This window comes from Dysidea avara, chromosome 9 (assembly GCF_963678975.1).
Source record: "Dysidea avara chromosome 9, odDysAvar1.4, whole genome shotgun sequence".
Taxonomy (NCBI): domain Eukaryota; kingdom Metazoa; phylum Porifera; class Demospongiae; order Dictyoceratida; family Dysideidae; genus Dysidea; species Dysidea avara.
The window spans coordinates 7584462-7611673 of NC_089280.1; the positions used below are offsets into that span (position 1 = coordinate 7584462).

Here is a 27212-nt window from a genome sequence, read left to right on the forward strand (position 1 = left end):
TGACTTGAGATAGAATTTGTCTAGAATATTTAGGCAAAAGTTTGTGTCATCCCTGCATTCTCTCTATTTAGTTGGCTAAACATTGGATAATTCTTTGGTGAATTGGAAGTTGCAATTGATTTGCCAAAATTTTGTTTCGTACAGTATACCTGGCCATGTAAGGAGCTTGATGAGAATCATTGGTACTATAATAGTGGATGGTCTGTTACTGTTGGCCAAATGTTTCTGTGTGTTAGTCTGTGATATGCAGCACAGCCCATGCCTGGACTTCGAGCATATCTGTCCACCCCTTGTGAAACTATACTATACTGGTCAAAATTCTCTATCTTGTTTAGCCAACAAAAAAAGAAAACTACAAGCAGCTAATTTCTCTGAAAGACAATAAATTAAAGCATCAATGTAGTAAATTTCACACAACCCTTGACAAGTTGACTTGAATTCTTCAAAACTGCTTATCTCGAAAATATTAAAGTATGATTTGGATAGATTTTACAAAATTTAGTCACACCCTTAATTTTGAACTGTTGTTGATTGTTTATATATACTTCCCAAGTGTACATGGCTAGACATAATAATGAATTGGATAACAATGTTTGACTTAATCACTGAAAATCTGTCATAGATTTATAAAATAATTTATTTTAAAGCTACCGTAATTTGCTCTTTTTTCGTTGTGAAACAATTTTCGTATGCAACAACTTGTACAAAATTTTTATGCAAGATTGAACTACTCTAATAGAGCAGTCATTCACGTAAATGATACAAAAATATTTACATGAAAATTTTTTGCATGAAAATAAAGCAAATTACAGTATTACACAGAGTAAAACATAGGCTATGTATTGTTGAGGTGTCATGTCTATTTGTCATTGCACAATTGTCAATGCACATGTAACAATCCAGGATAGTGTATGAAATCAAAATTACACAGCTGTCCTCCATGAGTTTGACTGAGTATATGTGGAAAAGCAAAAGCTAAGCCTATAGCAGCCATGTGAAACATGCTATTGCTACCCTGTGAACCAACACTGGGATGCCTGTGCCCCACTCAGGCGCTTGAGCCTTGTGCAGGCAAATCCTCCTGGGACACGGCTAGTAACCTACAGGAGTACTGTCCAGGTCTCACGGAGAGAGGTTGCAGAACCCGAAGTTCCACTAAGCAAGACAAGGACAGCTGGCATTTGCTTCCCCAGTAAACACCAGGTACCCATTGATGTTACAGCTGGGTGGGCTGCTTCCCCTGATGATACCAGGTCACCAGGTCCCCAATATACAGCTGGGTAGGCTGGAGCAATGTGAGTGAAGTTTCTTGCTCAAGGAAACAACACCAAACTAGGCCGATGCTCTAGCCACCTGTATGCCTATGCTGCCTCACTGAGAATATGCACACACACAAACATACATATCGCATAACATATACTCACACCACACACAGACGTGTTAATTTCAAAGTTTGCTGATTGTATAATAAAACCAGGTGAACTTACTTATATCTCATTAAAAAGTTCAGAAAACACTCACTGCGATTATAGCTTGTTCTTGTTGTAGTGCAAGACTATGTGAAAACAAATGTATGAAAAGTACAGTATAGCTATTGGCACATGACATTACATACATGTGTAGACTATATATATTACAATATTCCGGTCTTTATCAACGGCTAAAAAATTAGATACAATATAATTTTTCTTATACTATACGTATATTCCACAAATCATGCACAAGAACAAGTCAATCTACTAAGTCTCTGACTTGGACGTCTCCTACAAGGTGAACACAATATATAAAAATTACAACTAATCAGTCTCTCATGCTTACAGGTTCATGAGATTTTCCTGCAGTTTGATCTGAGCTACTAGTAGTAGTTGTTGTTGTGTTTGTCGTGGATGTTGGTTCACTTGACGGCTCTAGGACAAAAATCACGGATACAAACTACAAGTATACAAGAGGTCATCATTATTTTTACCTGTTTCCTTGCCATTTGCAGATGTGTCAGTGTTCTTATGTCTACCTCTTCGTCTTTGTCCTAATAACACAACATAAATAATCAGATTTTAAATTCTCAATCAAAAAAAAAAAACAGTTGCTCTTTTTACTAGATGTACTACACAAGACTAACTTTCTTCCAATATCATTTCTGCATCCTCTGGTCTTGTGTATTTCAAATCTTTGTATTTCTCAATTATAAAGTCATTTCTCCTCTCAAATCTTTTAAGTTCTTCTGTAATCCAATCATGATAACAGCAACAAGTCAGGATAACAGCCATCATACCTTTATCAAAATCAGCTGGTAGTAGTGCCTCATATACCTATATTGAGAAGTGCACAAAGTACTGAATAAAAAGTTATAGCTTCATTTTAAAAGGGCATCCATTTTGACAGTATTAGCTGTATGTGCATGCAACTACAAAAGTGTTCAAGTGCGATAGTTATACAAATACTCACAGCGTTTGATTGTCTGTTTCCAACTTGTTTCAACTTCTCTACCCACTCTGGCTTTAACATGTCTAACGTGAGAGACCTTACCTAAAGCAAGAGAAACATACAGTACGGTAATACAGTACAGTAGGGACAATGAAGATTTGCATTTTTCTGTGGAAAAATGTGAGCCAAAACTTATCTTTCAAGATGACTTGGCAGTTATAGTCAAGCCCAAATGTGCTAAATCCACGTGACATAAAACACTTCTGATACGTGGTTGCGAATTTCTGAAAATTATATTTAACGGAACTTTTAAACAACTGCATGACTGACTTACGAATGCCTTCAGACAAGTGCAACCTAATGCTACATGCTTGATTTCCTTGCTATTTAATGTAGCTTGGGTATGAGACACACCTTTTTGCCAACTACAGCAACAACAGTGCATCATTGACTAACCTTTGTGTCCTATTTCTATGTCAATTAGTGGTAGTGGGTCAATAATTTAGTGTGGTAAATATAACGGAAAATCATCCGTAACTTTAACACAACGTCTCCAATAGTCAAAGTACGGCGATTGATTCAAACAAAGTGAACTTCAAAAGTTCTGCATTGTCTGTACGACTGTACAATGGGCAGACAAAGCTAAAAAGTAAACAAAACCACTATATAATTACTATGCTAGAATGGGCTGAAATACTCTAATAGAACAGTCACTTATACTATTCTAAAGTTTGATGGATATTCAAAGTCCTATTGTAATTAATACTAACTACTAATAAACCATTTTAGCTTTCACAAGAGTAATATTAGCGTAATTGACCAGAGCTCTCCATGGGGATCACTTCCTTGCCAAATCAAAGATATTTATAAACAACTAGTTCAGGATACAAGTAACAGGAATACAGTCCAGTACTGTTATTCCAACAGGTACACCCATCTTACATTGTCATACCTGTGATATCTGTACTCCCATACTACGATGGGTACCTGAGCACTCAATACAGACCAGTATACCATGGTTGACACTAGAGGGAAATAAAAATACAACTACAGGTAGCACACATGTCTAGTACCTGGTCCATTTAGGGCTCACTGCTCCACAGTCAGCACACACACCATTGCCTTCTATAGCATGTAGTTCCTTGAGGGCATTAATACTACTCAACTTCACTGTACTAGAGCAAAGAGATTTTTAAACATGTAAACACACTGAAACAATGAATGAATAAAGTACAATGTTAGAGATACATAACATAAACAGCCTCTCCACATATACTACACATTCTTACAAAAAGTTTAAATGGTCACAATTTTCCTATTGTCGGGAGGGAAATTCTTATCAACTATGTGATACTAGCAACACCAAATTAGGTAACTAACTCATGACTCATAATTTACTACACTTGATATACTGCAATAATTTCCTGTTTCTAATTCTAATAGTGTGTATTCAAATTTCAAATAATAATGTGTCTTGGATTGATATTATAAAACTGACCACTCTTTTATCATGAATGTATTCAGTCTACTGCTTTATTACATTAAAAAAAATAATTTTTTTAAAAAAAGTAACATACTGTACATTGGTGCCTCCATTATCTGGCCATCGATTATCCAAATTATGGAAATGACTCTTCCATTAGAATATTTTAAGTTGAGCTCTGTATATAAATGTATGGGCTTCGTTTATCCAAACTTTTCTGTTACCAGTGTATTGCGTTATGTTGTGTGAAAAAGAATACCAACTAACTAACTTTTGTTCTGAAGCAGCACTAAGAGATGAAGGTGTTACATCTTTACTGAATGAACTAGTGATTGCTGTGCCAAGAGCTTCTATCCACAATGACATTTCTATTAGAGGAAACATGTTACAGAGTCTTCCCTGTGGTATAAAGTATTACCTCTACTGCTCTCTGCTTGTAATAGTAAAATTCTAACTGGAGATGTAACTCTGAAACAAAAACTTCTCTCTGCTTCACTGACGGGGATTTCCTACAACAATAAACATGAAAAAAATCACCAGCTGTATTGTGAAATAAATATACAAACTTTAATATTACACTCTCTAGGATTCCTACAATACAAATACAAGAAATAAACAAGGAGTAAATATTCTGATCGCCTGGCAGACTCCTGTAAGCATTCGAGTGTAAATCAGGTGGCTGTAGGATTGAGACTGCCCGGTCCAGTCATGGATTTTTCTCCTTTCTGCAAGTTTTCAAACATACTTAATATAGTCCTACAGACCTTCAGCACTTGTGCTGTAAAGCCTTAATTATACAACCAAGTACTAAGAACAATACAAAATTCTGTTAGAATTACATCATAAAATGTTCTCAAAAACTACATGGTTTAGGAATATACACTCACTGAGAGAGTGAAAGAAAGGTACGATTGTATAATAATCGTGCCTTGTCATCAGTTGTCGAGCTGGTGGTTGAAAATGTACAGTACGCCGTTTCCATTTAAACCAGGCACGTGCACTCAGCACTTCTGACCGCATGATCTGACATGTGGATCAGAAATATCTTTCATAGTATGCAGGCAGTGGGCAGCCAGTCAGACCACTGTGTGGAGAGTGCATTTTCCATAACCATGTTTAATATTGTAGCAGCAATGTACACTGGCTCAGAGCTTATGATAACGTCTGGACACCAGACAAAATCTGGTCAAATTGCATAGATGTCTGACCATAATGCAATTTGTCCTGACACAGTGTCCCATCAAAGCACAAGGAAGGAGCCTAAGGGCTGAGCTGGCATGCTATCAACAATAACAGTCACTTGGTTGCCAGGAGATAGTATACATTCTTACAACCCAAGGGAGTGGCCACAAATGTACCAATGCCAACCCTCTGGTGTACAGTAACTACATAACAGCTGCAGTAAGGCATGTGACATCTTACCACTATAATGTTAATTTGCTATGCTACAGTAGACATATTGGGCATTCATCTTCCACATGTCCAGTCAATTTGAACAATTGTCCGGCCAATTTTGGTTTGCCAGGACATTGTGGCAGGACAACAGAGAATTCTTATCATAAGCTCTGCTGGCTAAGTATCATTTGTCAGTGTTGCAAGATCGTGATACTCTAATAAAGCAGTCACTTACCCTAATATAGCAGTCAGCCTTCTATTGTACACTCAGTTAGCATGATGAATGGTATATACAAGTAGTGTTATATCTCATGCAGTCTCTGATGTGCCACATGCAGTATGATTCTCTTGAGTACACAATGTGCAGGCGCTATACACTACATTATTCCTTGCCATGCTGTTTGGTTGCCCCCACTTGTTGTTTATGTACTTGGTTGTATGACGTGCTCCTAGTAAATAAAATAGAAAGATGAATGTCTTATACAGCATTATAAACAAGAAAACCATTACAGAAGCACAAGTACTGTACAGAATTTTTTTCCTAAACTGTACAGAATTTTTTTCTTGTACTATAAAAGATAACATTTAAAAATAGAACATTACACATGGAGGTACATGCTTGAGTATATCACGAAACCAGCATGACAAAGTAAAGAAACAAAGTTGGATGACACGACGGAAGAACAGTAGCACTGTAGAGGAGTGGTTCACGTGAGCTATAGGGTTTATATAGAGAACCTATAGCTACTTCAGAAGGGTACTGCTAAAAACTACGTATGTACCAATCAAAAGCTTTTTAATGCTTAATTCAATGGGTCAACCCCAATGTGATGGTTTGACTTCAATATACATGATCTATTGCACATGATAAATAACTTGACATACGAAATGGAAGACAAGCAGCCGCCAGGGAGAGAGAGCACTACTGATAATGAAGTAAAGAGTGTCCAGGGAGCTTTAAAATTCTTCAAAGTCTATTATAAGACATTACTTTTTACAAAAAAAAATCAGTATAAATTTAATACAAATTCTTTCCGATGGCACTTATTTTGTGTCGTACCTCCTCTGGTAACACAGGCATAACAGGATAACTTTTCTACATTCGCTAGTGACATAAAATTACTCCAGTTGACTATTTCAAGCTTTTCCCTTGACTCAATGGCCTTCCTATTGAAGCTGCCTCCACATAACATGACGGAGTAGCGGCCCATTCTGTGTCACATAAGAATGATGTAACAAATGATATCATATGATGCCATGTTGACTGTAATATTAGTAGTGTACAGAGTTGCATGCTCCATTCTCCATAGGATTCAATGCACTCTGAAATACTTTCAATTTGCCAAAGTAAGGCATATTTATCACACACACATAAAATGCTAGAACAATTATAATAGTGATAATGAATTATTTCAATCTACCATATAGCAAAAAACTTTGGTGAATTTGGCGAATAGCATTCAATTCACCAAAGTTTTTTTGGCCAATTGTTTTAGATGATCACATGAGCTCATTGAGTAACTAGAACTTGAGGTGAAGGTCAGCTCGTACCACCATGCAATAAAGATCGAGCTGACTTTGGAGATCTTGATCTTCATAGGAATGTGTCTCACAGTTGTAAGCACTCCTTGGGATAGTACTTCCAACCGGTTTTCAGTTCACATGTCAGTTAGTTTATTGTCTCGTGATGGATTTGACCAAATACTTTGATATACGTGATAACTTCTGCTACTGAAGTTCACTGAAAAAGCAAATACGGTCGCTCTCGGCATCGCAGGAGATAGAGTAGCACGCCTTTGCTAGCACGTCGTTAGATCAGTAGCTACAAAAGTACTGCTACAGCAACAATGCTAGCTACCTATACACTTACTACACTACTTAACTGATGAGTTGACACCTTGTCGTTTACCCTTACATATCGTACAGTAAAAACTTTGGCGAATATTATTTCAATCGCCAAAGTTTTTTTTTTTTTCAACAGAGGGGTTTCGTCACACTTTTTACCGCCAAAGTTTTTTACTATACAGCATTTGATTCATGTCGTAAGTACAATATATATTCACATACATACCTTAACATTACACAAACTGAGATTTAAAGAAATAGGACTCTTCAATTTTGTTGACTGTAAAAGAGACATGTAAAATAACACACACACACGCACGTACACTATAGGGCTGTACCTCTTGAGAAAACAGTTGTCCACTTTTAATGTAGAAGTATAACCTAATCCAACTGGTACCAAATGTGCGTGGCTCAGCATAAAATAAATAACCTGATGAAAAAAAACACACCACACATTGGTACTTATACTTTACAGTGTAACATCTTTGTAAGGACCACTATTAGGTTGATAAGCTTCTACTGCAGTCTAACAGTACAACAGGACCATAGTTGGGACCAAAACTAGCACCCTTAATAAAAGTAAGTATAGGAATCTGACCCCAATACGTTTGACGATAAATAAATGAAACACTGTTCAACAAAAGTAGTTTGTTTGTACATGTGTACATTCTATTAAAGTTATTGAAGTGAATTTGGCTTCATCAAATCACCTACATATCTGAACATTTAGACCCCACTGCAAGTGATTCAGTCATATTGTATGGCACAGTACACTCTATAATACCTCTTGTGATGTTTGGTTGAGGAGCTGATGATGGTTTAAGATCTTTCTCTTCAAACGTCATGTGTTGATGCATCCTCCTCAAGTGGCCACTGAAATAGTAAATAATGACACCCAAGTCACCCCTCCCTCCCCGTATTTTAAATACACATGTATGTAGGGTTGAAAGAAACACTGTAAAAGCCTAAACATTTGTTAAGAATTTCATGAATACTTCAATACTTTTTGAGATCACCTGAGTCATTTTCACACCCAGCTGACAATTTAACTGTCACCAAATTAATGAAGGCTAATGATCTCACATAAATATCAGTAGCAAATATAATTATGGCTTGTGCTAGTTTACGTACATTGGTACACTAATTGTATACAGCATGTACATTACTGACATACATATTGTACATATATTCACAGGGAACATGTCACATAATTATACGTAGCTAGATACAGTTAAGGACGTGCTCATGTTCAGAATAGTGGTGGCTACAAGGAACAGGGTTGACTCCAAAAGTGTAGGATAAAAGTGTGGGGCATTAAACTTGCTGTACTGTATAAGTCAGTGGTGAATCTGCAGTGGTTGGTGTGTGGTAGTGGTTTGAGTGCTGAGCACTGTCGACTACTGTGGGCACGTCCCTGTATGGTTTTCAGTTTGTAAGCTGAGTGTTGGCACTACAGCAAGCACTTTCAAATATTTTTAAATGGCTATGAAACATATCCACCTAAATAGTTTAGCAAACAAAAAAGTACATAGAGCACTGAGCCTGCCATTCAGGTTCAATACAACTTAATGTATGTATATATACTCTATCCACTCAAATACTCACCCGACATTTTTCAGAGAAATGTTCAGTGGGAGCTGAAGGTCTTGCTGATGGAATGACACCAAGTCCCTGCCTCTTGCAACTAACATCTAAACAAAAATAACAGTAAAACCTGATCTGTTCTTATTCAGCAGGGTATGGATTTTAAATAGTAAGTCTTGTCCAACTAAACATGGTATAAGCTGTTGTATGAAGGCAGCACCCACTTGAGAATCGGATCTTTAATACACATAGTGTAGTGTCCCTATGCACTCTAATAGAACTGGCAGCACTGTAGTTCCCATTACATTTGGTAAAAATGCATACGTATAAATTTTTGAGATACATGTACGTAATTGTCACAGATTATATGCATATTTTTGCGGAACACTTGTTTTTCACTCAGGTCACCTACATACATTATACAGCAAGGAGATAATCCTGATAATTGTTAATTCAGAGGATGAAACTTCTAATAGGTCCTTTGAAAAATTGTATAGATACAGTAGTACAGTGTAGAACTTTAAAATGTGACCGTGTCTTTTAAATGATAATAATCTTGTTTATGTCTACTGCAGCATAAACAAACACATGCATACCATTGGGGGTACAAAAATGAAACAAAAGATTTTCAAACTCTCCATGAGCAAGCGAACAAGATGGTATATAATTTTAATTGACTTGAGAATGGCTCTCCTAATTAATGGGTCAATTAAAACTTGTGTATTTTATTTTCTTTGTAGCGTGCTTTATTTCATCAATATTTTTAAGTTTCATTTTTCTTAAAATGCATGCTTGCATGAACTGGGCGGGGTTTGCTGAGACAGTCACAAATAGTAGGAGCAGAATGGCAAATGTGGAATTTGACATGTTCAAACTCAAGAGACCAACAATAGTTATCACCACACTATAACAACAGTTTAGGTGGTACCAATTAACAACATGAGCTCACCTGCTCCAGAATACCGGTGGCCCGTACCTTCCGTTCACTGTCACTGGAAATCACATTGGATCTTATTTGCTAAACAGAAGAAAAAACAATATCATGTTTCTTCCCAGGAAATTCTGAGTGGTGGAAATTGGCTGAAACAAAGACAACAATTTTTGTACGTACTACTTGTGTTGTGGTCATTTTCAAGTACTGGTATGGCCACTTGGCCACTGCTGGCCACCATTAACACTACCTTGAAATGTTAACACTATAATAAGCAATTACCCAACCATAACAATGAGTGCTCGTATGTGTCTTGTATATGTCATTCTTTTCTTTGGTATTTCACATGATCCTCAAAAGTTGCAATACTAAACTGAAAAATGATGGGGTTCACTGGGGTTTGTTAGATATTCAGATTGTCCTTCACGTAGGCTTCAAGGCTATGTACTTTGTAGCACTCGAGATTTGGGGTGAAATTAATAAATTGTGATTTGATGCATACAACTTCACCAGATTTGTCACTTACGCTTTCTATAATGAAACAACGACCATTCATTGCGTTACACTGAAATCACTGTATTACCCTCCTCAATAAAACAGATTTTGCATAATATATTTTATTGGCACTTTAAACTATGGCTTTGTTACCAGCCTAAGCAGCGGGGTTCATCACACCGTTAGATTTAGAAATACACAAACTTTCAATAAAATTGTCTTGAAACGAAGATTTTCCAATGAAAATGTACAGCTCACGTGAACGCGTCTAACCTCCTCTGGAACCTTAGGGTGAACTATCTAGTCAGCCATTCTGTGCCTGTGATCCTCACTAATCCAAACAGTTGTTATCAAGTCTGTTCAGATTAGCAAAACCCATTGAATTAGTGTCGTTTTAGTAAGGACTTTTAGGTTAGGTATAGTCATGGCCAGTTCCATCAGTAAATCTAGTTGTAGTTTTAGTTATAGTAATCTTTCTTAATTCTTTTTAGTTACTGATTTAGTTATGGTTATATTCTCTGTGTTGTTTTAGTTTTAGTTAAGAACATGAAAACCTTTTAGTTTTAGTTATAGTTTTAGTTATCTTTCTCAATTCTTAGATTTAGTTTTGAATTTTGTTGTTTTTTAGTTATAGATTTAGTTTTAGTTATAATAGTTTTAGGTAACTAAAACATATTTGTCTAAAAGTACTTTTAGCTTTAGTTATAGTTAACTAAAACAACACTACATTGAATATACAGAGCCTAGGTAAACTACTCTAATAGAACATACAATTGTTGACAAAATACTCTAATAGAACAGTCACTCCACAGTTCGGATAGTGAGGGTCCACTATATAGGCACTACTGAGGTGGCTAACCAAAAAATCACTGATGAAAGAGCAAAACTCAGAATTTGGAGTCTACAGTTACCCACTATTAATCAGTTTACCAGCTATATGGATAAAATTAATGTAATTAATTACCAAAAGGTACTGCCACTCCTAAGTGCAGTTCCTCCCCAATTCCGCAACAAACTGCGAAGACGATCTTGCACCGAGGCCTCTAGTGCAAGATCCGTTTTCACAGTTTGTTCCTTTATTTAGGAAACGACCTGGTGAGCACCAGGCTACTCTAATAATGGATAGCAATTTGTATTTAAAACCTAATAATCAGTGTTAAGTATTGATTGTGGGAATACATTTTTTTGTCAATGGAGGCAAAACATGAAGGCATTGTTATCAATGGGTGCTCAGGTTGTACCTGAACAATTTGCTACCATTTTCCAATGACAATACAACTACTTAACTTAAATAGAAATTTTGGTTCATCTGTGTTTTAGTTTCGTGTCCAGACCACACCCACTGCATTATTAGGTAGGATTTGATGACAATGCTGAAACTTTTTGGTGGTACACCATTTTTTTTTCTGACTACATAGACGCTCCGATTCAACTATAGCGTGATTTGATAGGCTAGAACGATGAAGATGGCTGACTGAAACTTTGGATACACACACATAAACAATATGGTGAAGGGCCCAAAAATGTTGATAAGTCACCAGACCCTTCCTAATGCAGTGGGATGTGTTTTACTACTGGGGAGCATTTAATAGAAAAATATAAAACATCCTATCACAAGTTTTGCAATAAATAGTACAAATCTAAACAATTTGTATACAATAATCTTGGTTTTTTTTTCCCATTGTAATATGTATAAAGACGCTATAGTTTCCTTATCATAAGAATTATCTCAAACAGGGATCTGTGAGAAATTTAGGCAGTTTAAGTCTTCAGTTTGTCAAGTCAAGCCTGCAAAACAATTTAGACCAGTCTTGTAGCTACATATCATATACGTATATTATATATATATATATATATATACGTATATTATATTATATAGTTATACAACGGCCACGAGTGCTCTGCCTGATATAAACGCACGAGCCTGAGGGCCGTTAGGCCCGAAGGCAAGTGCGTTTATACAGGCAGAGCACGAGTGCACATTGTATAACTGCTATGTACCACTCACCTAATAGGTGGGGAGAGTCTCACAAGACAGCTGTAACACTTATAAAGGCCAGGTTTCTAACATCGATTGTGGGTAACCAAGCCGGACGTTGCGATGACGTTCCCCCTGCAGCCACCTGAGATATTGAAAGCTAGTACGCTATGCGTTATATCACTAACCTGCATTCGCTGTTTGACTCTCATCATGTAGTGCTCAGCATGCCAGCGTGATCACTCAATCGCCATATAGACTACGCGCCAGACTAATCGCCATAGTGATTCCCTCGAGCGAAAAAAAGCAGCTAAATAGACGGTTTAAGTAAACAAAACCCAACTACTAAACGATACTAGTCTAATTCTTACCATTCACACTGGCTAAACTCGAATCTGGTGGCATGACAAAACTGGTTACCACAATCGAACGTAAAGGTTAGTATTATTTAGAATATATTTGTTTTATTGAGTCATTGTCGAAGTGGACTACAGTTTAATCTGGGCTAAGATGGCACCAGACTAGTAAGGTGTATAAGTACGTTTATATATATGTAGACTAGAGTTGTGGCCACCCGTGTTGGCTTTTTCGATCGCCATTGGCTGCTTGTAAACATTATACGTATTGGTGACGTTATGGCCCACAATCGACCTTTACATGTCAGGCTATAAAAGAATTCGAGTGATCTGTGAAGTGTCTTTCCACCTATTAGGTGAGGTGTCGTAGTGGTCTTCGCCACCGGCACTTGTGCTATGCTGCACAAAACCGCAGCCAGTGCAATATCTGTATATTGCACTGCGGTCGGTGCATTATAACTTATAATGCACTTGTTGTGGTCTACAAAACCGCAACCAGTGCGTTATAAGTTATAATGCACTCGCTGCGGTCTGCAGCAGTGCAATATACAAATTATGGCACTGGCAGTGCCTTTGAACTGCCCACGCAGAGTGGTACATATATATATATATATATATATATATACGTATATTATATATATGTAGTAGTTGTAACATGGGCACGAGTGATTTGCCTGAAATATACACACTCGCACTCGGGCTGCGCCCTCGTGCTCATGTGTATATTTCAGGCAAATCATAAGTGCCCATGTTACAACTAATATATTTCACTTGGTGACTCACCTGCAAGTGTACATGGAAACTCCAGAAATGCTTTGCGAGTGTATTTATATGGGACAATGTGACTTTCGATTGTGGGTAACGTCGTAAGAGCAACGACAAGGCGCTGCTGAGAGGCCGGACGTAAATGTATCGTCACGAGCATGCAGATCGCTTCGATTGTGGGTACGCAATTAAACACAGGAAGCCTACTATACTAGCCATGAATAAACTAAAGCAGTGAATATGTTTACAGTGCTATAATGGCCTAGCCAATTAAGCGCCACGCCCAGTCACCACACGTGTGTGACATCGCGCCAGGTGTCAAAACAGCAATGTAAAGACGATTCAACTACACTAAAGTACTTACTTTACTAGCCATGAATAAACTAAAGTAGTTAATACTATTAACACTAATGGCCAAATCAATTAAGCACTACACCCAGTGTCTGTGGGACATCGCCACGTGACTATTGAATGCAACATGTTCTAACCTGTGACCTTCTTCATTCAGTAAAACAATGAACGATCTTCTTCCCCAAGTCCATGATCTATGCTTTGGCTCACTTTACAAAAACTAAAACCCACTATCGATCCTGTGAAGTGTCGCTATATTAAAGGAGAGGAGATCACACAGTTTCATCAAAGAAATCAAATGATTTCTGAGAATGCTTGGAATGCATTAATGAGAATAGGAGGTAGTATATACTAGGAGGATATTTTGTAGTTATAACATACTTACGAGGGATATGACTAAATATACACGATTCATGAGAGCGCACAGCACTCGAGTGAGTGTGTATATTTAGTCATATCCCGAGTAATCGTGTTATAACTGTTATATTCTACACCCCAGTAGATGAAAACGATTTTAGATAGTAAGTTATAGTGAAACAGCACCTCCTGGAGATGGAAATCAATAGAAATTCTTGATGGATCAGATGTTTTACACTTTTAACAGTGCCACACCCACATAGTCGCAATTAGTGAGTTATCCACGAAGGAGACAAGAGTTCATTGAAACTTGTTCCAGTTCCTGAGGTGAATAATTGTTGGTTGATTTAGGCGCTTGTTATTAGAGACTTGTTTACCGTTTAGATAAGGATTTCGCGGAATGTGTGAAGTTACACCATATATGGTAAGCGTAGCCACAAAGTGTGGTATATCAGTTATATACCACAGTTTTCCATGGTATATCAGTTATATACCACAGCGCGGCGCTTTTGATCTCAACCACAGGTGTGGTATATAACTTGTATATACTACCTCCTATTCTTGTTAATGCATTCCTGAGCACTGTTAACAGTGGTATCAAGAGTTAATAATAAGAGAGGAGAGTGTCTAACGCTGTATAGGCCTGTAATAAATGATTGCGCAGAAGATAAACGGCTTCCTTTCTGTGTAACATATAGGCTTCTAGTATTTGTTCGTTTCCTAACCGCCATTAGTTTAGCCGCACCGTGATGAATCTTCGAGAATATTCGAAGACTGAACTAAACACTGAGCTGGTATGTACAGGGAACAGTGCTCCTTCAATTGAAGAATGTTCAAAGGTAGGGTAACATGGCGAAACCGGCAGTAAAAATTCGAAACTATACTCCGCCTCTGGTTCAGTGTTTATTGATTTCTCAGACGTTCTCCCCCAGAGTTATCTTCGAGGTTAACAGCCACACTTCTTAAGCAACAGAGCGATGCTCTTCGTGGTGAACTTGAATATCGAGTTGAACACACGCCCTTGTATCTGGGATTGCCTTTGTGGTTATATGCGAAAATATACTAGCCAATCTGTACGTAATGCGGAAAAGAAGCTGTTTAATATCTGCGCAATTATCTATTACAGGACCAAACGGCGTTAGACACTCTCCTCTCTTATTATTAACTCTTGGTGCTATTATACAACTTATACACCTTCTCTTCCCTTTGAAGTGAGGTGTGAAAGTGGTATATATATATACCAGACCTGTGGTGTAGATCAAAAGCGCCGCGCTGTGGTATATAACTGATATACCACGCTTTGTGGCTATGCTTACCATAAATGGTGTAACTTCATCCTGTGAAATCCTTATCTAAACGTTAAACAAGTCTCTAATAACAAGCGCCTAAATCAACCAACAATTATTCACCTTAGCTACTGGAACGATTCTCAATGAACTCTTGTTTCCATTGTGGATAACTCACTAATAGCAACTAGGTGGGTGTGGCACCACTAAGAGTCCAAAGCGTCTGATCCATCAAGAATTTCTACTGATTTCGATCTCCAGCAGGTACTGTTTCACTATAAATTGCTATCTATAATCGTTTCATCTACTGGGGTGTAGAATATAACAGTTATAGCACAATTACTCGGAATATGATTAAATATACACACTCTCACTCAAACGTTGTGCGCTCTCATGAGTTGTGCATATATTTTAGTCATATCCCTCGTAAGCGTGTTATAACTATAATATATATATATATAAGCACCGCTGGGACTAGAAACGCATCCGTTGTGTTATGTAATTACTGTACATACCAATATACGGCTGCTATAATAGTGTAATGATTTCGGTTCAGGTATAACTACATAAACAACATCCTTTATCTAACATCACAAACTTGCACTCACTGGCTAGTGTGGCCTCTTAATAACTGAGACAACAAGGCACCCACAAATATTTTAATACATTCCCCTACCAATGGTTAGTTGTGTCTCAGGGGGGTGTTACTATTCAGTGGAATGGACTACTGGACTGGACTATTGGTTTTTGCACATTCTGTGGTTGGATTTATGGAGTCTTACTAGTAAGCACCCTTAGGGCACCTGCAGCCCACTTCTAAATGCTGAAGGCAAACAGTGGAATATGCAAAAACTGTCTCTTAATATTTCACTACTGTAATTATGCCAGTATACAGCACTTTTCCTTACCCTGGTGTGTAGTAATGCTGCAGATAGAGCAGGGAATGTGACAGCAATAGTTAACCAGTAATCAACTTGCCAGTAGACAATATCCTTCGAGATATCCTTAGAGCAAGCTTGAGCTGGTCTCGCCGGCGTGGCCAGACCTCTAGTTTAGTGCAGAGGCTTACTAGTTAGATATTTTTCAGCACAGGTGCTTATAATCTTTAATCAGTAAGCCCCTACACTGAAACAGAAGTCTGGCAGTGAGACTAGCGAGACTAGCTTGCTCCTCAAGCTTGCTCTAGTGCCCATATCTCAAAGGATATTGTCTACTGCCAAGTCAATCGCTGGTTAACTATTGCTGTCACATTCCCTGCACTGCCTGCAGCATTACTACACACTAGAGTGCTGTATAGTGATACGTATAATGAATGGCAGTGAAATACAGCATATTCCACTGCTCGTTTTCAGCATTTAGAAGTGGGTTGCAGGTGCCCTAAGGATGCTTACTAGCAAGACACTAAAATTCCAACCATAGAATGTGCAAAAACCAAAAATACCAGTGTTCCAGTCCAGTAGTCCAGTCCACGGAATAGTAACTCCCGTCTCAGGGTCTTGCAGTAGAGTAGCACCACTCTACTTTGTTTTAAATTCCTTTGATGCACATACAATTAACAAAATTGCTTTCATGTATGTTGGTAGCAAATTCTTAATTTTACATTACACCTGCCAGAATTTTTTTTTGTAGCCACCTCAGTAGTTGATTCCTATATTACACAGGGCTGACTAGATAGTTCATTCCCAAGGACCTATTGAATATCATAGACTACACTTAAAAATTTAACAACAGTGTGTCAATATACCAATACATAGTATTGTATCAGTGGTTGATATGGAAATCTTGATGTTAGTAGTGGGAGCTAATATTGCCGCTAAAAATTGATACAATATACCAATATCAGGATGCCTTGCGGCACTTATGAGCTCCTGCCAATAACCTAACTATCTTGAGGACACTGTGCAATGATTAAGCATTATACAGTAAACAATTATCACTGAGCCCTAGAAAGCAGCAATAAGACGGTTTCCAAAAAATAAAGCAGAGCGGTAAAAGTGTCAATTTATAAGTTTGATTAGGGATCAAAAATGTAGGGAAACAAGGGAGGTCACTTACACCTACAGATATACTAGTGGACTAATCCCTATTTCAGTTGTGTTACTTGTTTGTTTACTTTTTGTAACATTACTAAGACTGGTGAACTCGCACATACCACATCAAAAGAAAGGATGGTGCCAGAGGTACTGTTTTCGACTGAACGCTTGCCCCAACTATCAGTTACTGACTTGAAAGTGAAGTGGCCATTACGCTTCGCTTTCAGCTAGTGATGTACAATAATATCGATACTGTATGTGATAATTGTATCGCAGTAATCCCATTATCGTGATGTGATAATAAATTGTGATTACCGTGAGTGCAAATCAGATATTCTTATCTCAAAATACTCTTACCATTGAATGGTTTATTTCAGTTGTTTAATTAACTCGCAACATTTGCTGCATTTCTAAAGGTTTGCTCTCTCTTGACATTTCTGTAGTAACATTTCAGTATGGCATAGGATCAATAAAATGACTATTACATTACATATTTGGATCTACTATTGTGATTTGCTCAGCCCATTTCATAGCATTATAAACAAAGAGCAGTACGAGAAGTGCCTCTGCAATCAATCCAGTCACCACAGAAAATACGGATGATTCCTGTTACAAAAGCAGGGAAGCGATCATGCTACTGTGAATTGAAACCTTGGGCTGCCAGCAAGAATGGGACAAAAAGGAGGACAAAGGTAAGTCCATGATGTGCCCATTGTAAGTACTGTACTGTGGTATGCCAAAAGGCACCTGTCAAGCTGAAGCAACATCGAACAGTGAAAAATCAAGCCCGTAGCATTAGCCGTTGTCGAGTTACGCTTGTCTGAAGGCATCAGGTAGGCAGGCAGTAGGCAGTTAGTAAGTAGAACATTAATATTTTTTCAAATTTGTAGCAATCTACAGCTGTATTAGAAGCATTAAGGGTCATACTAAAGGTACTTTTGGGTTTGGTGATATACAGGTACCTAACCAATACTGCCAAGTGGTTCAGAAAAACCCAAGCCTCCATAATCCCTAATATACAGTACTACATACCATACTGTATGATGAAAGAAAGTAACTGAAAAATGATTTAAGCCTTTAGACTAACCAGTCTACCCGCACATTCTTTAGTTTACCAACTCATTCTAATCTGAAAAATGGTATAATAATTACCAAAAGGTACTGCCACTCCTAAGTGCAGTTCCTTCCCACCTTCACAACAAACTCGACTACTGGTGCGTGCATTGAGGTCTGCGATGTAAGCACCAGTCATCAAGTTTGTGATCCATTTAGTAAATAGCCTGGTGGCAAGCATCAGGGGCAAGCATCAGGCCATTCACAATGTACCCAAATATACTGGGGGATAATTTTACAGAAAAACAAACCTATCACATGTTTTTAAGGAGTCAGGTCTTCAGTCTGTCAAGTCATGTCTACACGTTACCCAGCCTTATCTAACATCACAAACTTGTATTTCTAAACTACCATAGGAAGAACTCTACACCACTGACAAATTTCATGATATGGTAAAAGAGGTATCACTTTATACACAGCCAACAAACCATTCTCTATCTTCTACACAACAAGTGTACACAGTATGTAACTAACTTCACAAGTTTTGTATATTTCATTGACTTGTAGTTCCACCTCCTTCAGAGTGACATGACCAAGATGAAAGTAGGAGCAGTCATACATCATCAGGTTGAGCTGTGATAGAACATCAACACTTAATGTGATTTGTATAATTGCACAAGCAATACCTGTTCTAAGGAGGTCACTGTTTTAGTAAGGTCACCTGTCTAAACTGGCCATTGTGATAATCCCAGGGATTTTTCTAGGGGGGGGAGGGGGCAAGGGGGGAATCCCTCCCCCCCCCCCCCCCCCCCCCCCGAACTCTGCCTCAACCAGCCCAATGATGAAACAATGATTTGAAATCATAAAATTTAGTCGATGGCTGGCTAGCTACAATAAAACAAATTTAGCCTAATTTAAGTTCTGCCCCCCCCCCCCCTCAATTTCTGAAAAACTCGGATTGCCCCCCCCCCCCCTGAATTTATTTTCTAGAAAAATCCCTGTAATCCCCAAATATGTCATTGCAGTTGTACACTAAAGAGACATGCCTAATACAGGTGTAGTCACCAGTTTAAATTCAAGGAAACTTTGAAGCTGGAATATACGGGTGTCACTGTGTAAATGTTATGGGAGCATATATACTGTATCTCTATACTGTACGATATAGTAGACCCTCGAAAATGACTGCTCAATTAGAGCAGTTTGTGTGCATAGGTTACAGTATGTTTTGTTAGAGCAAGTAAAGGGCTTTGATTATCTGAATACTTTAATCATTGCCTGAGATCATTGGGGCTCGAGGGTCTACTGTACATGTATTTTATGGCGTACTAGTATCTCAATGAATTCTGGTCTTTTCTTCTTGTGCAAGTGGATCAGTTCCAAAGCATATTGACAAGAGATTTTATGGAAGTCTGCCCGAGTATCAAATAGTTGAGTTGATAGCTATAGACAAAACACATCATTATCGAACACACAGAAGCTAATTTTATAGGGTAGGAGCTTTGGCTCCTTCCTGCCCATATATTATACAGTTACTTATGTAGACACATTAAAAGCTGTGGTATTACAATGTACATACATATCATGAGGTACATCAATGTACATGTAACGACTGGTTTGGGTAGACACCTACAGTTACAGTACGCCGCTCACAAAGTGGAAGCATGGACAGATTTGCCCTTCCACATATGTGGAGGTACGTAATGGTATTTCAAGTCTTTAAGGTTAGTACAGTGGAACCTTAGTTATCCAGACCCCACTTATCCAGATTCTCAGTTAACCAAACTATGCAAATGACTGCTCTATTAGAGTAGTGACTGTTCTATTAGAATAGTTGAAATGCTGATAATTAAAAAATATATATGTTATTCTAAAGTTATATGTAACACTTTCACACCTCAGATCAAAGGAGCTGCCCGGGCTACATACGAAATGTAGATCGGGCTACAACTGGGCAGTGATTATATAGATGTTGACGCTGAAATCGATTGTGGGGATCGATTAATACTCACGTGATTAGGATGTACGACTTGGATTTCGCCATGAAAATCACTCAGGTGGAGAGCGTTTCATTATCCTCGCCATCCTACGAGTTGAAAAACGTCAGGCAAAGGTGAGTACTAGCGATATAACTTATTCACCGATCGTTTCCACAGGTTTTTGAATAGGGACACGCCCCCATCACGAAGTTACCACTCTGCACGGAGTGACCACTCTACAAGCAAGCTTACCTGTTTAGGCCTTTAATGAACTACGCACTTTCTCCATAAACAATTCAATAGCACTGATTAAAACATTAAACTCGTGTAATGGAAATTCTCCGTGATATCTCTAGGATATGTCCGTTTATCATAACCAGAACGTACTAGCTGCTGACCCATAATCAAAAATTTTAGGTATGCATATATAATACATCCATTGGCTGCACTGTTATTGGCTTAGGTGATTGATCACCCTGTACAGGCTATCAGCCTGATAAGTGTTACATATTAGCTGTAACACGGGGCATCCGGGCTTTGTCTGATATGTATGCCCTCATGCCCGTGTTACAACTATTACTTATACATAGTTTCAACAGACACGAACTTTTCAGACTTTTGGACAACCCCTGGTTCCAAGGGGTTTGGATAACTGAGGTTCCACTGTACAGTAGTACATGACTTGAAACCAAAGGCTCAAGACTGGCTGTACATAGACACTCTGTGTGTATGGAAGTCTCTCAGTCGTCTGATGCTTTATGATGCAATTTAATTGTAATTTTCATCATGTAGTAAATAACCGCTATGGAACATACTGAAGTTCCAAGTAAAAAATTGTTTGAACACAACCAAAAATTATTCCCTACACTGTATATCAATTGGCTCCACTACATGTTCAGCACAATTCACAAGCACACACCCTCCTTCCTCATGACAGTATACATGCAGTATTACACACATAACAGTATCTGACAATCTGTGGAACCATGCAACTAAATGATAAAATATCACTCCTTAACTGTACTTGTATATATTGTACTTTGCGTGGAGAATCAAAGCGATGCCACGTATCATATTGTCCATACAGTACTAATCAGCTGCATAACTGTACTGTATGAGTACCTATATACAGTACAGTTATGCAGCTAATTGGGAAAATACAGTACAGTTATGTGCTTAATTGGGCAAATACAGTACAGTTATGCGCTTAATTGGGCAAGCACAGCACACTTGGGTAAATACAGTACAGTTATGTGGAGAATTTATTTAAGGAATGTTACGTAAACAACACACTGTAAATCGCTAAAACCAGCCAAACTAATCCTACAAGTTCGTTCTATGGCTAGGAACAGATTGTATAAACACTTACTGATCGTCTGATCATGAAGCTTTTTAAACACGACTCTACTAAGACAGCACGATTGATCCCGTGCGTGACATTGCAAATCGCTAAAACTAGCCAAACTAATCCTATTAGTTCGTTCTACGACTAGAAATAGATTATATGACACTTAATGATATCTATCACCGAAAATTGCAGTGGTTTGAGTACTAGAGAAAATCGCTCCAAGCCAGATACGACCAGGAAGTACAATATAACACTTAAAGTACCGCTTTGCTTGTGTGTACAAGAAATACAGTACTTGGGGGTGTTGAGAGGCAAATACAGCACTCAGCTTCACCTCGTGCTGTATTAGCCTCTCGACACACCCCCTCGTGCTGTATTTTCCGTACACACGCGCGGCAGTGTTTTAACTCTAATATACAGTATGTACTACACGTATACACAAACACATTTTATACACACATAGTGAGTTACCTCATTCAACACTCCTATGTCTTGCTTCTTTGCCTACAAACAACAAATAAAAAGTATATAAGAACAAGTGATTTATATATACCACACAATGCACATGTGTGTCCACAAATAACACACGTGTCTGAACAACAGGTATAGGCAACAGGAGACAGTGCTCCACAAAAAGGGTCTAAAGCATTGGCCGAACTTTAAATTAGTGACACACACTGCATACAACACATGTGTTGCATATGCAGGCTACACTGCATTTTACGTAACACCTTGCAAACTAAACAAGCACAATCCCACCCACCCATACACACAATTCAAACATCAGAGCCAAAATAAAAAAACCGTAATTGGACTTGCTATCCCAGAAGAGACCCACAAGGAGTTACTAAAATCATGTTAAATGCAGAAATCCCAGACCAAGTGATCTTCCAGTTAGACATGAAAAAATTCTAATTCTAGTTGTCACATACACGCACGCATGCACCCCCCCCCCCCCCCCCCCCACACACACACACACAAAATGTTGTCGTGTACACACACACACACACATACGCACACGCACAAACAAACAGTATATTTATACACACGTACCTGACATAACTTCTCTACCAGCTGTGTCACTCTAGTATGAGACTTATGAAATGCTTTCTTAGTGACATTCACTTGACCAAACTCAGTACTCAAGAATTGGTTGAGAGGCTTTACTATTCCTATTCTAAATTTAGAAATAAAGCAAACACACACATAAGAAATCATGCGGCTCATATATACATACATGCTGCTCTACACATACTATGTGTATTTACTGTATAATTATAGAAACAATATGCACACACTATGTATGCAAAATAATGAACTATCATTACAGAAGTGTTAAACATGTACTGTAATACACACTAAACTGGTTAACACTACATACAACACAGACTTTTGGTACAGTATTTGAAGAATTGCAAAAGCATGACAAGTTTTTGTTATTAAATTGGCTGGTAGTTAGCTACCCTACACCAGTTGTGCAAAAAAACACATTTTGCTGACAATAATTATCTTCGTTGGCATAACAGTTAAGTCTAATAAGAGTTGCATAGTGATAAAGCTTGCTACAATCACATCTGCACTCATGGAGTTGTTATGTACGTGGCTCAAATGTTATACCACAAAGGTAAGACAGTAGAGATGTACTAGAGAAATTCTGCTAACTTGTTTGTGTACACTGTAAGAGATGACCTTCCTAATTCAACTATCTGCTCAATAGTGCAATAATATCAATAGTGTGATAATCGCATCACAGTAATCCATTATCGTGATATGATAATAGCTTGTGATTATCGTGATATCGTGCAAATCTGATATTTTTATCTCAAAACATTCTTAATTGACGGTTTATTTCAATTATTTAATTAACTCGCAAGATATTTTCTGCATTTCTGAAGGTTTGCTTTCTCTCAACATTTGCTGCATTAACATTTGTTAAATTTCGGTATGGCATAGGATAAACAATATTACTACTAAATTATGCAACTTATTACTCGGATCTACTACTGTCATATACTATCATATTGTGATGCCAGTATCGTGATAATCAATATTATAGCAAAATCATTATCGCACATCACTACAGGTCAAGAAATCACAAGCAGATTACAGGGCAGAATATAATGTAGTACGTGACAGGTGTGGAACTAACTCAATCTGGTCTATGTAGCGTTCACGATGTTCCGTTAGTTGCCGAAGACATTGAGTCATCTGTTCCATCGTAGCTTGCTACATGTGTATGAAAGGATAAACAAACAAGATATATGTAAGTGATGTCAGTTGTGCAACACACACAAAACTATAACTAAACGACACACAAAATGTACTGATCACCTCCTAACCTACTACCTGTACCGGCCAGGGGGCCCTTAGGTGTTCTTGTCATAAGTACAGTAGAACCTGTTGGCAAAGGAACCTAAACACAAGGACACCTGCTTATTGTAAGGGCCCTTTGGTAGCAGGTTACAAGATGATCAGTATATTCTATGCAGAATCTACTACACATATTGTATACATATATACTTTATTTATCTCAACTTAGTACTACTTCAATATGCCATAGTACTACAATATGTGTATTTCTATACATAAAATGAAACTAACAGCGTCTATAATTAGCCTATAAAAAAGATTGCCTTACAAGGTTGGCATCCAATTCCTTCTTGGGGTTTAATTCATTTCTGGAAAAGAACTCAAACTCTTCAATTAATCCTGCAACAAAACAAACAAATAGTGAACAGATCAGCTCTATCCTGGCTCTATACTACATAACAACTTGGAGCCATTACATATATAGGGCTGGATGGAATTTGTAACTTTCCCCCCATAGATTTCATATCACTCAAGAATCATACTGAGAATTTTAATTGCAGGCAGTATGGGTAACATGAAAATTTTTACTGGAAAAAAGTGACCAAACAGGCAAGTGGCAAACCACATACTGGTGAAACAGGTCGTATCTACACATATACCTGAATGGAGTAGTTGAATTACAGTCATACTGACAGCTACTGAAACAAAACTATACAAGGTGACTTACTGTAGCTTAATTCTGCATCTTTTTCTGCTAATTTCTTCTTTTCGAGTAAAATATTACTGATATTGCTCATTCTCTTCTCCAGCCCAATTGTGGCATCCTATTGAGGGAAACAACCCACAATACAATTTAACAAACATATAAACTTTCAAAGAATACCACAATTGAATTGTATGGATGCACAGAAAATATAACCAAGCAACCAATTTAGAGCCCAGCCAAAACAGTAGACTGCTGCACTCAATTTCATGGTTTCTATGTTGCTCACATAAAATAAGAAGTACATGAGTACTGTGTTGAAAATTGGTGTGTAAAACTTGTAGCCATGCATGGCTAGCTACTTTAATGTGTAGTGTACAAATTGAGTACTTGAGGTACATACATTTCACAGATAGTTTTACTATTTAGCCAATCAACAACAGGCACTTAAAGTGTCTACACAACTGCAACAGGTAACGCCAACAACAGGTGCTAGCCACAAGGCAAGTAGTAAATATAGGTAGTGTAGCTGTACACATCTATGTATGTTTCTCTGGTTGTGGGCACATGATGTCCACAGACCTTTACTGCAGGTCTTTTTCCTGCAATAAAATGCAATAAAAAGCATATAAATAGAAAGACCCCCAGGTTACCAGCCAAGCAACAGAGCATTCGGTGGCCAAACGTGAAGGGGCTCCCTCATAAATAGTTGCTTTACTATCAGTTACTCCCAGGTATCTCTAGTTTACAGCATTGCACTACATTTAAAACTCTATCCGTACTAGTACAAAGTACTCACTTCATAGTACGCCAGCGATTGTAAGTAATCTGGGCCAGGGTCGTGGCATTTCGTTAAGTCCAGTAACATTTCGTACTGCCGTCTCTGGTCTCCGAATTCAGGAGCCGGTGTATCAATGTCTTGCTCAATGGTATATTCTATTTAACGCCTCCTCTATCAAACACTTCAAATTAAGCGCATAGAAATATTTTCTTTGAAGATGGCGTCGCAAAGCGAAGGGATTAGGAAGTTAATGCAAGCAGAAAGACAAGCAGAAGAAGTTGTGTCGAGTGCAAAACGAAGTAAGTTAGCAAACAGTACCGAAGAAAGTAGTTATAAAATGGTTGTGGTACATTTGTAATCGTGATCACGTGGTGTAAGTTATATTTCTTCACTCAACTGTTCTTTTTGCTGCTGTAGAGAAGGCACAGCGAATCAAGGAGGCTAAGGAAGAAGCAAAGAAAGAGGTTGAAACATATAAGCAAGAACGCGAGCACCTGTTCCAAGAGCAGATGAAAAAGGTACTCGTGCAGATATAAACACCCTCGAACTGGTTATACATGGTATGATCGATAATAAATTTGATGTAATTCCTGCTGTGTTCAACTAAATGCAATGACCAGATTAAAAGGTGAAACTGTGCAAAGAAAGTTTGAACTCGTGCGTAGTGCAAGTACTATGTTCATGTCATAGTGACATTGATACCAGATTTGCTTGCCATAGCCAAAAGGGGCGAGTTGTTATTGCTGCCATTTTATTAGCTTGAAATATATAAATCAAATTTTGCAATCTGTTTGGAGCTGCCAACATTCTAGTAATACCAAACTTTTTGTAGGGTCAGACACCACAAGATTAACTAAGACAACTTCAGCTACACCTTTTGCTTCTTGTTCCCAACCAACTTTTTATTTTTGGTACAGAATATTTATGTTTATCATGTGATCAAGATAATAACACCATCATGGATTTGAATTTTTTGTTAATTGCCACTGTACAAAATTTCAAGGGAGGAATTTTTGCTTTTTCAGCATGTTTTAGGCATTTATGATGCTATGATTTGGTTGAGCTGCAAATTTCAAGGAAAATTTTCATGGATAGCTGCCAATTTGCAATAAAACAATCCCTCATCAAACCCACTATATGATATATCACATTTAGACTTTTTTGCTATGGTTTCAAACATATATTCCCTGATTATCATGCAAGGTGAGTGGTGGTTTAAGATAACAGCAGGTTTTTGTATGTTGTTTGTTGGTCATGCAATGGATTTTTGTGTGAGCCATCCAAACAGACATTTTGTACAAGAATTTCATTGGCTATTTTCATGTGATAAATCAACTGACAAGGAAATTATAACCAATAGAATGTCTTGCCCTATGCATCCTCAGAATACATGAATAATTCCTAGCACAGCATGTTACTTACATACTGATAATACCTTGCTTTGATGTGCTGAAAATTACAAACACACACTAGTGTTCATTAATTTAACAATCTCCTTTTTCACAGAATGCTGGCTCCAAAGATGACTTTGCTGCCAAAATGAGAGTGGACACAGAGAAGAGGCTGCAGAAAATCACCTCCCAAGTGTCGACAAGCAAGGAGATGGTGATTGATAGACTGCTAGAGCTAGTTTGTGACATCAAGCCTGAGGTTCACCAGAACTACAGGCCTAAAGTACAATGAACTTGATATAGAAGAAATTAATTTTTCATTTGCACTTGTGAATAAAATATCTAATTGTGTTGCTGTGACTCCACT

The 27212-nt window shown here is 37.9% G+C and overlaps 2 protein-coding genes across 2 annotated transcripts; one reads left to right on the forward strand and one right to left on the reverse strand.

The window, feature by feature from the left end:
- Positions 1-1739: 1739 nt before the first annotated feature.
- Positions 1740-25630, reverse strand: LOC136267452 (arf-GAP with coiled-coil, ANK repeat and PH domain-containing protein 2-like). Its single transcript, XM_066062614.1, has 23 exons — positions 25473-25630; positions 24698-24794; positions 24299-24369; positions 23810-23886; positions 22714-22837; positions 22132-22164; positions 19663-19776; positions 18871-18969; positions 9681-9749; positions 8753-8838; positions 7932-8020; positions 7486-7577; positions 7374-7427; positions 4326-4416; positions 4179-4275; positions 3498-3599; positions 3377-3449; positions 2446-2526; positions 2273-2309; positions 2120-2221; positions 1967-2026; positions 1819-1907; positions 1740-1763 (listed from the first exon to the last, which is right to left on the reverse strand). The coding sequence occupies exons 1-23, from the start codon at positions 25539-25541 to the stop codon at positions 1740-1742; spliced, it is 1830 nt and encodes a 609-aa protein (XP_065918686.1). The 5' UTR covers positions 25542-25630.
- Positions 25610-27205, forward strand: LOC136265738 (V-type proton ATPase subunit G 2-like). Its single transcript, XM_066060647.1, has 3 exons — positions 25610-25753; positions 25872-25972; positions 26961-27205. Exons 1-3 carry the CDS (start codon positions 25672-25674, stop codon positions 27135-27137), a joined length of 360 nt encoding a protein of 119 aa, XP_065916719.1. The 5' UTR covers positions 25610-25671; the 3' UTR covers positions 27138-27205.
- The last annotated feature ends 7 nt before the right edge of the window (positions 27206-27212 follow it).